Genomic DNA, 15,091 nt, shown 5'->3' on the forward strand with positions numbered 1-15,091 from the left:
ATGGTTTGTCATCTTGGTTGCCATAGCAGAAATCTGTACCTTGAGACATCAGCACCATTATTCTCTGTCCACTACAGAAGAAAGGCAATTGCAGCTGCAGCAGACAGACTCATGAAAATATATTGCATACAAGCTTACAGACCAATTGGGAGTCTTTAACAAAGTATAGGGTAATTTCCTCTGGGATCTTCATACTGGAGAAAATAAGCATGCCTCTGGAAGGAGAAATGCACTGTCCTCCATGTTTGGGTACTGCTAAGCACTATCAGCTCAATAACATATTGGATTTAATTGTAAGAGAAGACCCACTTGAGGAAACACCCTGTGTGCTGCTCTTTTTTTCTGCGTTTTATGTTGATAAATGTTGGGTTTCATCTCAATTGTTGAATACTGGATTGATCTACACTGCGATGTCGAAAACCATCAATCAATCAATGAATCAAGAGGGTCTTGTAGAGTGCGAACTTGTGATACCGGGGGGGGTCTCCAGGCGCTGGAGGGATGCTGAGGGCCTCGTCCAGCTGGCGATGGTGGTCATGGAGCCAAGTCTTGAGCTGTTTTCTGAAATCCTTCAGGGAAGAGGAGGTCGTTTCAGGACCTGGCGGTGAGGTGGGAGAAGGAGCGACCTCCAAAGCATTTGTGGCGAATGCAGGGGGATATGGGCGTGGGTGAGGGAGACTGAGCCGTCGGTAGAAAGTGAGGCGGTTGTTGACGTAAGCGGGTCCGGCGTTGTGGAGGGCCTTTTATGCGTGCGTGAGGAGCTTGAAGCCGCATCTTTGCTGAACAGGGAGCGACTGGAGGGCCCTGAGGTGGGGAGTAATGCTGGCTATTCTGGGGAGATCGAGGCGGAGTCTTGCTGCTGTGTTCTAGATGGTCTGGAGGCGGTTCAAGAGCTGTGTCGTGGTTCCGGCATAGAGCGCATTGTCGTAATCGAGTCAGCTAGAGATGAGGGCCTGGGTGACTGTTTTCCTGGTAGAGATGGGGATCCATCGGAAGAACTTGCAGAGGCTGTGGAAGCAGGCAGATGAGACAGTGTTAATCTGTTGCTTCATGGTTAGTTGGGTGTCCACGAAGATCCTGAAGTTGCGTGCGTGGCTGGTGGAAGTGGGTGGGGGAGCGAGGGTGGCTGGCCCCCATGTGTCGTCCAAGGAGGAGGGCTTGTTCCCGAAAATGAGGATCTCCATTTTGTCAGAATTCAGCTTGAGGCAGTTGGTCCTCATCCAGGTGGTGATCTCGGTCATGGTGTTTTGGAAGTTGGTTCTTGTGGTGGCAGAGTTGTCTGGGAGGGAACGAGCTGGGTGTCATCAGCGTAGGAGGTGATGGTGAGTTTGTGGATGCGTGTGATGTCTGCCAGTAGAGTTGTGTAGGTATTGAATAGGGTGGGGCTGAGGGAGAAGCCCTAGGGGACTCCACAGATGATGTCTTTGGGTGCAGAGTCATAGAGAGGGAGGAGGATTCTCTATGTTCGGCCAAATAGGAAAAAGGAGATCCAGGCCAACTTCCACAATGCCATGACCAACGTAGCAACATGGATGAAAAAACAGCTGTCTCAAACTAAACACTAACAAAACAGTCCTGATCTTCAGGAAGAACACCTCCGTATGGGGCCACAGCTGGTGGCCAGCAAACTCGGACCAACGCCCTCTCCATCAGACCACACACAAAACTTCGGCATCATCCTCAACTGCCAACTATCCATTAATTGACAAGTAAACTCATTTGCCTCTCCTGCTTCTACATCCTCCGTATGCTCCACCGAATCTTCAAGTGGATCCCTACCAACACCAGAAAGACAGTCATGCACACCCTGGTCACCTGCTGCCTTGACTTTGGCAACACCCTCTTTGCAGTAGTGTCTTCCCAGCTACTTAAAAGAGTGCAGACTCTACAGAACACCACAGCAAAACTCATCTTTAGCCTCCCGAAACACTCGTTCAAGCATCACCACACACCTCAGGAACCTCCACTGGCTCCCCGTTCAGAAGAGATGCCAATTCAAATTCCTCACCCTCACATACAAGGCTTGTAGGAGGCTGGCTCAGTTTATGGTGTACACCTATGGTGTACACCTATGCTGTGGCACCCTCTACTGAGTCCAGGCAACCCTTAGTGATAGTGAATAGGTATCCAGATAGCAAAAGCTCTCTAGGGGTAGCAGAAGCAAGCAGCTGAAGCGTATCCATGAGGAATGTAAAGCCCTTGCAATACCACAGTAGTCAGACAGTAACTCACTCACAAGAAAGAACCTCACATAAAGGATTCTTTATTACAGCACTAACTACTAGACTAGCATTGGTCGATCTCCCTTTGGAGATACCTACATATAATATATACACAAAATAGCAAGCAGAAATAGCATTAAATATACAGGGCCCAATGGAGGGGGGGAACCATATACTAAGTAAGTGGATTGTAAAATGGTGAACCCAACCAAGGTAAGCATGTTAATTAGCCAGGAGTTGGGGAAGGGTAAAGACACCTGAGATAAGTATAGCAAGTGTCCCTAGCGACCAGATGCAGAGATGTTACCTACCCAGTCGTCCCAAAGGCTAACATAGTGAAGTAGTGGTTGGAGATTGTGTGTTTCAGGACCATTCCCAGCGGACCCCGAGGAAAACAGCAGGCAAGTGTAAGATCGGGGAGTGCCCCCACGCAAGGATACCCAGAAGACAGGAGTACCTACACCAGGGGACCCAGATGCAAAGTGGAGAAGGGACTCTACCCTGTAGCTTAAGTCAGTGGAAGCCTCGGGTATCCAGTTGCTGTCGCGACCCATGAACCAGGCTGGTGGAACCCAGGGACAGATACTCGGCATGGAGGACCTGAAAAGGAAGGGCACAAAGTCTAGCACTCTTGGAGGTGACCAGGTGGTGCAGGTGGCAATGTCTACATTCAAAGAGGTGACATTCCTGCATGTCAGTGGCGGAAGAAGTCAAGCTGCAGGGTCCAGGAGCTGCAGAAGATCCAAGGAGTCACCTATGAGCTGTCCCTTAATGGTCGCCAGATTGCAGGAGGGTCAGTGACCAGCGAGGCCACCAACAAACACTAGTAAATACAAGAAGATGCTGGAGATGGATTTGCAGGGTTTTGGAGACCAGCAAGATCCAGAGGACTACTCTACCCCTGAGGGGGAGTCAGGGCTGGTCCTAAGCAAGCAGGAAGACCAAGAGAAGTCGTTGGAGCCCCCACAAGTGACTCACAGACGATGGACACAGGGAGTCACAAGGAGGCCTCAGCAGCACAACAAAACAGAAGTCCAACATCACAGGAGTTGCAGGACAGGGGTTGATCTTCGAGCTGTAGAGGGCTGGAGGCCGGGGCTTCTTGATGCCTGAAGATCTCCTGGAGGAAGAGTCAACAAGACTTGGCAAGAGCAACAGTCGCAGTGCACAGGGATTCTAGTCCAGTGACAGGAGCAGGGGCCCACAGTCTCCCAAGTTGGTCAGAAGACAAGCAGGACCAAGAGGAGGCCACAGCCCCCATGACCTGTGATGAAGAGGCTTTCGATGTCCTCGGGACAGCAGACCCCACCAGCCAGTCGACGTTGTTTTGAGGTGCCTGCGTATGCAGGGGAGTGACTCCTTCAAGAGAGATTCTTTCATGCTTCCAGGTGCAAACAGAGTCCCTGTAACCTTGGAGGATGCCCAGCCTTGGCTATTGCAGAATTCTTGCAGGATCTGGAGAAACAATGTTGATATGGGAGCCTTCCCACCAGAACCAGACTTGTTCCGGTTCTACAGCAGACCAGTAGCGGTTCCAGAGGCCAGGAGCAGAAGATGTCTTGTAGAGTCTTGATCGACAAATCTGAGGACCTTCCCTCGGGGGAGCCCTTAAGTAACCCTAAACGGGGTTGGTCATTCCCTGAAGTGACCCACCTGTCAGAGGAGGTCAGGGACACCATCTACCTGGCCTAACCAATCAGGTGCTCCCAGTGACCTCTGCCCATCTCTTTTCCAAGATAGCAGAATTAACCGGCCACCTGATAGAGCTTTGTGAACCTCGTCTAAGTGCAGTGACTACGATATAAGGTAAACTTGGTATATTAAGTGAAAGGTGCATGCACCATTTCACACAGGCTGCAATGGCAGGCCTGCAGACAAAGTTTGCATGGGCTTCCAAGGGTGGCATAATACATGCTGCAGGTACCAATGGCCTGGGTAACTAAGTACCATATACTAGGGACTTAGATAGGAGCACTAGTATGCCAATTGTGGGTGTAAAAGGTTTACCAGAAAACACATTTAGAGGAGAGAGCACAGACACTGGGGTCCTGGGTAGCAGGATCCCAGTGAACTACAGTCTAAACCCACTGACATCAGGCAAAAAGTGAGGGTAAATATGCAAGAAAGATGTTACTTTCCTACAAGGCTCTCCACACCCTAGGGCCGTCCTACATCAACCATCGACTGAGCTGCTACGTTCCAGCAAGACAACTTTGCTCTGCCTCGCTAAACCTCGAACATGCACCCATTGCAGCCGCAGTGAAGACCGCTCCTTCTACACAGCAGCCAAATCCTCGAACAGCCTGCCCCTTCACCTCCAAACAGCTCTCTTCCTGGCGGACTTCAGAAGGAGACAAAATATGTGGCTTTTCGACAGAGACACAGCACCCTCAGCACACAGATATCCTTAGGGGTGATAGTGCTGCACTTCAAAAATGCTATGATTGATTGACTGATTGACTCAAATTCATAGACCTAGGCCAAATTTGTTATCCCATAGATGCAATACAAACAGAAAATATAAGTGGGTTATTTTAGTTTTTTCACCACGTCTGGATTCGCTTTAATCTTTAAGTCAGGATTCACTATGCAAGAGACATTTCTGGTTTCCCAATGCTTGTTTGCATTGGTACTTAATACCTTACCAGCATGGGTTGATGCAGTGAACAACAACAACATTAGGCTCAAACCTTTCATCATGTTGAACTGGAATGTGGAAAAAGGAGAGTGGGAAGCTCAGAAATGGACATGTTGGAGATGCATTTGGAACTTCAAAACACAAGGGGGGGGGGGGAAAAAGGAGAATTGGGCGGTCCAGTGTACGTTCTCCCAATAGTATGCAAATATAAAGTGGTACACTGTTCCGAATAAGAGGAAAGAAAAGGAGTCCTGAAATTCAGGAGCAATGGTCCTCACACACCTTGGTTGGTGTCATGCTTCATCATCGGACAGCTCCTCGTCAGACTGGCGCTGCAATGTCTGACGGGCACCCCCCGAGGGGGGGCTCTTTGCCAGAGATCTTTTTATATATTCGATGATGCCGTGGGACCTAATATGGATCTGAGAAAAGAACAAATCCACAAGAGAGAGAAAGATAAGTATAAAATTGGCTCAAATCCCTCACTCAATGATTTATTGTTTGCTATTGGGAGATGGTCAAAAATAAAAAAATGTAGGGAGTGGAAACAGAGGTAATGCTCGGACACTCACACAAAACATTTAAGAAAAGAGGATGGTGGAAATAATCCACTCCTCATTAGTATGCGGTCGACATGTTTCGCGTCTGTGATGGTCCAACAGGATCCAGTGACGCTTCTTCAGGACCTACTAAATCAAGAAATCACTTTCAAAATATCAATATACCTATACTCCTGCTGACTATCGTACACAGTCAAGGCGTCATCAGTCACTTACTGAGGTCAAGCCGGACTGGCTTCTCTTTCCTACTAGTCACCCTAAATCAGGGGAAAACAAGGGCTCAAATTAGCGCTGTAAAAAATCACTCCATCAGTACTAGAGAGTGATAGATTTGTGATGAAGAAAACAAATTGTGACAAACTGTGCAACACTCAGTGACCAGGTGGGTGCAAAGCAAGCCATGCTAATAACACATAGGGAGGCTTACCCTCTTTACTGAAAGAACAGGTTCCATGGGATCACGCTGGCCTCTTGCCTGGCTTACCGAAAATCTGATTGGTAAGAAACAATATATATACCGAATGGGGGACCACATGTTATAGTCCAGCATTAGTCTAAGGGATCTTCCGCAAAGTAGCTGGGTATCGGTAGACCATAGCGTGGAAACAAAATTCTAAAGTAATACTTCACAACTGTGTGTAAGTATCTCATAAACACACACAAATAACAATATCCACACAGCAGAAAAAGATAATGCATAGTTTATTACTGGTACGTCACCCTTAGAAACGAATATGAAGTAGGGTGTTCAGTACAACCATATTTAGGTAGAAAAAAATGATCGTTTACTCTAATAGGTAATGCGATGTGGCACACATCACAAAGTAATTCGCCCATGCGAGGAAAATGAAGTTACGGCACCGATACATCTAAGAATGGTATACACATTCTGAAATTCACCTCTTGAAAGCATGACACCAACCAAGGTGTGTGATGCATTTGGAACACCTTCAGAAGAGCAAGAATCACATGTGAACGATGAACTTTGAACGTCTTTACAACATTTGGGAACAGCATCAGAGACACCTTACTTCAAAGCCTTGGTTTACTTTATTCGGGGAAATATCCAGGCAGAGGTCAAGATAGTTACCATATTATGGTGATCTCTCACTGAGAAAAAGAAATAAATTCAAATTCCTTCTCACTGTCTGTTTATCTTAGAAGGTAATCTCAATTGGGTGAGCCTTCCTTTCTAACTCACACTATCTTCTCATGTCATGAAGTAGAATTGAAATCAGAGGAGGAAGAAGGAAACCTTAAACAGCACAATGGTGTGGAGGGGTCCAACCTAAAATATAAATGCTGAATAAAATGATGTGTAAGAGGGCTAAAAGAGCAGAGTAGGTGGGAAGTAGAGAGGGAGACTGCATCCACTATGGAGAAGAAAGAATGAATCCATAATAGATGATAGTCATCCTATCTGATCAAAAAGGGGTCACATAAACCATCAAATCATCTCGTAAGCATTAACTTAGAGAAATAGGAGCATGTACTGCGTAGCATCCACCCACTGAAGTAGCTTGAGGACAGATATACAAATCATTCACGAAATGGCAACTCTGGAGGTTTTCGCCTTCCGTTCAGGAAGGATGTCTAACTGACAGAGTGGCAGCCCTTGAGCTATGCAGAGTGCTGCAAAGATGTATCCAGTATTAAAGCAATTAATTATCTTCTAATACTTTGCAGCTTTTGCCTTTTCTTCGGAGTCAGTTTCCCATAGGCCAGGAAGACCAGGATGCACTCGCCAATAATAGGTGCAACACCAAAGGTTGATTTGATTCCACAATATCTTGCTTAGCAGTTCTTCTGTACCATTACCTAAGAGTGTAGTGTTGTTCTCCTGCCCCCACCCAGGATGTCCCAGATTGTTAGGGGGCTTTCTCTGTTAACCAGTGCTGTATAGTAATGCAACCGTTGCCATTAGAATTAACCGAGTATCTGGTAACATTCACTAGCATAGGGCAATCTCTTTCCTCAAGGTCTAGGTTTACATTCTGATAATATAAGAAGAGAACCTAGCCAAGGAACTGGGATAGTAGACTACATTTACTAGCAGCAAGGGGTTGGCCTTTGGTGTAGTCACTTTTCACTAGAGGCAAAAAGCGATAGTATCCAATTCCACAGTATATAAGGGTTTGTCCTCATTCCTCAATATACTTAGATAGTAGACTTCTTTCAACAATGTTCATGGGGGTAGTGTATGCAGGAAACTGGATTTTTTGTTGCAGTTGTCCCCCTAATTGTTGCCCCCTTTTTAGCTAGTAAATGCTGGCTTTCAACTCTGACAGTGGTTTGAGGCCTGCCAATCAGACCTCAGTGTCTGTACTCTTTCCTTAAAACAAGGCGATGTCTAATTGAAGCACAATTGGGAAAGGATTTTGGCACCCTTGTAAGTACCTTGTAAATGGTACCCCTGGTACCTAGGGAATAGGTACTAAAGAGGGCCCCTAAGAGCTGCAGCAGAGCTTATGTCACCCTAAGGGGCCCACACACAAATTCCACACAGATTGCCATTGCATGCTGCGTGACATGATACAATCCACAAAGTGAAAACTTGAAGGTACACTCCTGTGTGCCATGACAAAGTCACTGCATTTAATATAAGTATATCACCCTACAGCAGGCTTTTAAGCCCAAAGGCAGGGGCTCTATATTTTATAAGAGGACATACCTGCATAAGCAGATATGCCCCTGTGATGTCTAGTTATATAACTAGATATTACAAGTGAGCAGGGAAGCCACTGTAAGATATGTACTGGGAACTGGTCAAAATGAGCTACCCAGCTACATAATGTCTTCACTGAAACATATTGTATTTGTTATCAAGCAACTCGCGTTAATAAACCCACACTAATTCCAATGATGGATTTACATGCACCCAGAAGGTACTTTAGAGGTACTCCCCCGAACCCTACTAGTTACTTAGGGCTACATGTACGTAGCATTTTGCACATCGCAAACAGCGAATCGGGCCGCGTACGACGTGCAAAATGCACTTTGCATGTTCCAACCCATTTTTGCGATTCAGTAAACTATTTACTGAATCGCAAAAAGGGATTGCGAGTCGCAATTAGGAAGGGGTGTTCCCATCCTAATTGTGAGTCGCAGTCCCATGTATAATTGGTTTGTGACCGCGAATGCGGTCGCAAAACAATCGCAGTTCCCACCAGTGTCACACTGGTGCCAACCCATTCGCAAACGGGAAGGGTTCCCCATGGGGCCCCTTCCCCAAACGTTTCATTTTTTGTTTATGAAATGCATCTAATTTTCCTTTAAGGAAAACGGGCTGCATTTAAAAAAAAAAAAAAAACTGTTTTATTTAAAAGCAGTCACAGACATGGTGGTCGGCTGTCTCCAGCAGGCCACCATCCCTATGAGGGTGGCAATTCCCAAGGGGGTCGCAAATTGCAACCTATCTCATGAATATTCATGAGGTAGGGCATTTGCGACCCCCTTGCGAATCGCAAATAGTGTCATTGACACTGTACAACATAAGGTTTTGGGACATGCAAGTTGCTCTGACTCGCAATTTGCGAGTCGCAAAACCAAACTTTAGTACATGTAGCCCTTAGTGTACTGGCTGACTGGTCCAGCCTGCCACCACAGATGAGTTACCTACCTTATACGAGGTGAGAGCCCGCTCTCAGACGCCTGTAACAATGCCTGCTCTGGCAGGAGATGTTTACACCTCCTCCAACAGGAAGGCTAGTAAATTAGCAAGTTAAGGTAGGGAGCTTCAAAGAGCACATCACCTTTGATAGGCGGGCCTAGCTTCCCCCAGACCTGGAGGATGCAACCCGCTGCCCTGAGGCCCATTTGGCACCAGGACAAACACGAAATTAGCTATGCTAAAAGGCATGTTACACCTCCAGGCTAGTCACACCTCTAAGGTGGGCTATATGAATTGAACACAAACATTAGTATTTCACCATCTTGGCTGTGGTGAAATTAGGAACTGTTGGTACAGGAAGAGGTCATTTAGGGGGTGTAGTGACCCCTGGGGTAAGCAGCCCATTGCCTACTAGCCTTTACTCCACCCTAAACTGAGTATTTAGGAGCTTTCCTAACACCAGGAAAGCTGATTTGCTGCCTGAAGAAGAAAGAAGGGCAAAGTATAGCCCATGAGGCGAGAACTGAGGAACAGCAACTGACTTAGAACCAACTCTGCCAGCCTGCCTGCTGTACCAGACAACTGCACGGACCCAGCTTGTCACCTCCAAAAGCTGTGGAGGAGTGACAGCACCACTTCAACTGGCCAGCAACATCTCCCTTGGAGAAGAGGAGCTGCTCTGGAGCTGCTTCCCTGCACTTTTTCAGACACCGAATGACTGAACTGAGAGCCTCTGCCAGCGCAACCCCGCCCGACACAGCATCACTGCACACAAGCTCCCCCTGCCCGAGTTACCGTAAACCAGCGGAGCACCTGAGGCACAGAGTCCCTCAAGAGCTGAGCCCCATCTTGGGTTTAGCTGGACTGGCCCCACAATCCTAACCTGTAGCCTGTGTCTGCAGAAAAGCAGGAACCGCGAGAGCCTCTTGAACACCATGACCCAATGTATGAAAGCACCACTGCACCCATGCCCCATAGCCAGAGGAGAAGTGGACCAACGGTGGTGTCCACGGGGTCCTCAGACCCTCCACAGCTAAAACCCTCTTTGGATTTGACTGGTCCCACAGTCCACACCAGTAGCCTATTTACACAGGTTAACACAATCCTGAGTGCCTCCAGCAGCGTGACCCCACTGGAGAAATCACCACTGCAGTTGAGGTCCCCAGTCGGAGTTCCAGTGGACCACTGGTGTCCCTACAACAAGGGTCATCTATACTATCTGCATAGTGTGCCTCTACTTTGGTTTATTTCATAGATAGTAGGCTTCGTACATTGGTAGATCAGCGGAGGGGTACAAGACTTAGCATTTGCTGATACCACTTGGTCAATAAGTGGTTCCACAAAGGAACTCAAAATTGACATTAGTCAAAAAACATTTTTTTTTTTTAATTCTCAATTTTTCTAAATATTTTAATCCGAACTGTAGGGCTTTGTGTTAAGTCCCCAGTCCTGTGGTATTGGAGATTTAAAAAGTAAATTAGTGAGTTAGGCCTTAAAAGTCTGTTAGAATTTTTTTTTAAATAATTTTCTAAAAAGGCCCCACCTTTACTAAAAAGATGTCAACGTCAGAGGAGATAGTCCAGGAGCTCAACGTGACTCCTTACTTGCAACTTAACTTGAAGCTGGTGATTCCAGAGGGAAGCAGACACTTCCATCACATCCAAGTGAATGGAACGTCAATCACTGCCCTGAGGGATACTTGTGCCAGTCACACCATTGTGCATCACAGGTTGGTATCCCTAGGCCAGTATTTCCAGCCATTTCCAGGCCATGGTTTTCTTTTTTGACAAGTGGAGTGGACTGTAGGAGGAACCGGTAATGGTATTTTGGCTTTAGCATAGCAAGTCTGGATACACTTTACAATCCATCTGGTTATGCCGGATTTAGATATAGGGTTGCCTTTGTGTGGTGGTGAAAAAGCAACCAAAAGCAGTTTGGTCTTTGTAAAGGTTTTAGTTCTATCAATGTAGAAGATAAGCGTTCTTTTAACATCTAGAATGTGTAGGGTTCTTCAGGAACAGAGTCAGGTTGCGGAAAGAAGACTGGCAATTTGATAGCTTGATTAAGGAAAAACTGAGATACCACCTTTGGTAGGAATTTAGAGTTGGTGCGATGAACTAGTTTATCCTTGTGTATTTGGGAAAAGGGTTCTTGCAGGGTTAGAGCCTAGAGCTCACTAACACACGTACGTGAAGTGATAGCAACTAAAAATGCCACCTTTGAAGACAAAAAATGAAGGGGGCATGAATGTAAAGACTCAAAAGGTGGACCCATGAGTCTTGTGAGTACAATATTAAGATTCCAAGAAGGCACTGGAGGGGTCCTTGGCAGAATTACTTGCTTGAGTCCTTCCATGGAAGCTTTGATGACTGAAATTTGAAAAAGGGAAATATGGTGTCTGTTCTGAAAGTAAGCTGTTGTGTCTGCTAGATGCAATCTAATTGAAGTATACGCTAAGTTTGCTTTTTTGCAAATGAAAAAGGTAGGAAAGAATACCTTACACTGAGACCTCGAAAGGGTCCATTTGTTTGGAAGGACAAAGGCAAACTAAACATTTTGCTGCATAACATACTCTAGTGGTTTGCCTACGTGCTTCCTTAAGAATATCCATGCATTCTTGAGGTATATCACAATATTTAATTCCTTGGGATATGGGTGCCTGATTTGACCATGGTTCTAAGTGAGAAGGTCCGGGTTGAGGGGAAGCTTCTTGTGAGGAATATTTCTAGAAGGGTGGTGAACCACGGTTGCGGGCCCATGTGGGAGCAACCAGAATCAGTGTGAGGGATGTTTGTCTGAGCTTCCGAATGAGAAACAGAAGGAGAGAGACGGAAAAGTGTAGGAAAATATCCCTGACCACTTCATTCATCGAGCATTGCCTTTGGATTGAGGGTGCAGAAACCTGGAGGCAAAGCTTAGGCATTTTGTGCTTTCCTTTGTTGCAAATAAGTCTATTTCTGGGAACCCCCACTTTTGAAAGTAGGGGAACAGGACTTGTGGGTAGAGTTCCCACTCGTGGACTTGTTGCTGCATCCTGCTGAGGAAGGCTGCAAAATTGTTGTGTATTCTTGGGAGATGTTCCGCTAGTAGATGGATGTTCATTTTAAAATGAAAACAAGTATCTCATCTAAAAGTAAGCAGTTCAAATTGAGAAGTTCAGGGATTGTCTGTGTTATCATTTAAGATACTTTTATTTTTTTTATATAAATGATTCACTTTGGTCAGTTTTTTTTTAAAGCCACTTCAGGGTGCTGCCTTCTTCCTCATGTATGCTTGATGTATAGATAAAATCCATTCTTTGTACAGGAGTTTAATAAATGTTTTTACATGTAGGTCTACCACCACTAGATCTTCCAGATGACACTGTGCCCAAGACCACTGACGTGCTAGACATTCCTGCAATAGACACGTGTGGATGGGAGTTTGGCACTATGGCAATACAGGAGGCCATCATGCCTAGTATTCTCATGACATATCTAACTGTGACTTGCTTATTGGGGCAAAACACGAAATTTGGGTCTGAAAGGTCTGTCTTCTTGCTGCATTGGGATAGGCTAATCCCAGATGTGTGTGTAGAACAGCTCCGAAATAAGGCTGGATCTGAGGAGGCTGAAGATGAGATTTTTGGGAACTGATAGTGAAGCCTAGCTGATGAAACAAGTCTATGGTGGTTTGGATGTGATAGAGAGAAGGTGTGAGAGTGCTGGCTTTGATGAGCTAGTCGTCTAGATATGGGAAGATATGAATATCTTGTCTGTGCAAGTGTGCTGCTACCACTGCGAGACAGTTTGTGAACACCCTTGGTGCAGTAGTTACCCCAAATGGGAAAACTGGTAGTGCTTGCCTACTATCACAAATCTGAGGTATTTGCAATGTGCTCGATGTATAGGGATGTGAAAGCAGGTGTCCTTCAAGTCTAGTGCTGAGAGGAAATCACCTTGCTGAAGGAGTGGAATCACGTCCTGAAGTGTTACCATGTAAAACCATGTCACCCACACTGCCACAAAGTAGAGCATTTAGGGTTAATATTTTTAGCCTCCATCTATCAACAAGGGCTGTCGGCACTATCTGCATAGTGTGCCCCTACATTGGCACACTGCATAGATAGCCGGCTTCCCACAGTGAAAATTTCCAAGTTCAGAGAGGCAATCTTGAACATCCAATAACAAACCATCAGTCTTGCTTTGTAGGTTTTTTGCCAGTTTAAAAATGAAAGGTTTGCTTCTCACAGCCATGCGTACCACTCTAATTTCTTCAATGTCTTGAGGATGTTCTTGTTACCAGGAACTTGAATGCAGTCTCTTTTCAGCAGTATTCAAAAGTATTCCATGACTTTATTTCACAAGCTCCTTTCACAATGGTCGAGTAGGTGGAGGTTTATCCAGGCCCTTGGGTAGCAGTCTCCTTTGACTAATAAACATCCAGCAATCTTGTTTTTGGAGTCTTATAAAGGGACCACAGTGTACAATAACCCTCTAGCACATTTCTGCACTTCTACAATTTCATTATAATTTTGATGTTCTCTAAATAGTCAGATTTAATAACTTAATGGGCCCTTAGCATTAGACGTACTGACTATAATTCACCCCCCTCCATGCACAATACAAGAGGTTGCAGTTAACACATATTTAAGAAGTAGTAGTAAATGCTGACGTGCTTTTCGGATATACAAGTAACACTGTTTTGAATGTAGTTATTTTATGTTTTTTGCACTTGCTAAACACCCAATCTGCAATGGGTGTACCTATGCAACGCTTTCAGTAGCGTGCAGTGAATTTCTAAGCAGTCCAGAGGAATGCAGACCACAGCCTGCTGCAGCTTGTGAAAATAACTATAACATCAATGAGTATGTTCAAGTTAGGTAAATGTAATAACTTCAATGAGCTGTGGATGAATGTTCTAGGAATGTTCTAGGTGCATGATGAATGAGATGGTACAGCTTGTGCATATTCCAGAATGGCAGGCATGCCCAGTAAAATGCAAAAGTATATGCACATAACTGCAACTGGTGGTGAAGTTGCAGGCTGCCATAACACACAATTAATGAAATATTAGGGCTCTGTCCTAATGTGTGCTATTAATAGTGGAAGGTGAGTCTTTATAGAAAGAATAGATGCGAGCACAGTGAAACTCAACTATATGGTATGTCTATAGATGTGTGTGCAAATTTGTGTCTAAAGTATTTCATTTACATTTGATCAGTCTATCCAATTTCTCATGCATGGGATGATAAACGTACAAAAGTAGTGCTTCTAGCTAGTTGCATAAGTGGACAAGATCAAAATGTGATTGTGACAGAAATAACATGTTATTGCTGATTAAACTGAAAGGCTGTTGTTGCTGACATTTTGAAAAAATCATTGTGATTTGCCGACCCAGGCTCAACTCGGTCAGCTATGAATTTAGGAACTTCTGAGCCAAATTCCTTTCCAGTTGCTTACAAACTAGACTGCATATGTCTTGCTAGATATTCTTTGGGCCTCACCTGCGAGGTTCCTCCTCCTTCAGGCAGTCTGTCAGGATATAGCTGACCTTCTCACCGTCTTTCGCCAAACCCTGCATTATAAGCACAAAATGTTAAAATGTGCGTTGTTACACTGTAAATAAAAGAATATGGTGATTGACAAAAGAGGAAAACGTAGTTTATGGTGCCAAAATAATACAGAATTCATTGGAATCAGCAATGTGATGTTTCATAATACAGATAAAATAGGATCAGAGGCATCTTAACCAACATCTGCGGCTGTGATATATGCCTGTACGTATCTAGGAGCAACGATACTAATATTTTGTTTAGGATTTGTACAATAGGGGGCTTTCCATGAATAGCACAAGGGGCGACTCACAAATGAACGCTCATCATATGGGTTACTAACATATCCCGAGAAATGTATTATGGCAGGGAAAACATTAGCACCACACTACAAATTTTTGACGTACCGGGCCTAGGAAACTCAGTAGAATACACCGCTATGTTAAGAGATACGGGGTAGCCATTTCATGTCTACAAGAAACACATCTGTGGGAGGACTGCATCAAAGCCTTTCAAAAGAGATGGCAG

At 45.2% G+C, this 15,091-nt stretch overlaps 1 protein-coding gene across 1 annotated transcript in view; it reads right to left on the reverse strand.

Moving 5' to 3' along the window:
- Nucleotides 1–15,091, reverse strand: part of MAN2C1 (mannosidase alpha class 2C member 1) — a 290,720-nt gene that overhangs the window by 208,581 nt on the left and 67,048 nt on the right. The window contains exon 4 of the mRNA XM_069222163.1: nucleotides 14,516–14,586. Within this exon, the coding sequence (XP_069078264.1) occupies nucleotides 14,516–14,586 (71 nt within the window). The remainder of the gene's footprint in view (nucleotides 1–14,515; nucleotides 14,587–15,091) is intronic.

The sequence above is a fragment of the Pleurodeles waltl genome, chromosome 3_1, assembly GCF_031143425.1.
Source record: "Pleurodeles waltl isolate 20211129_DDA chromosome 3_1, aPleWal1.hap1.20221129, whole genome shotgun sequence".
In the NCBI taxonomy this organism is placed as follows: domain Eukaryota; kingdom Metazoa; phylum Chordata; class Amphibia; order Caudata; family Salamandridae; genus Pleurodeles; species Pleurodeles waltl.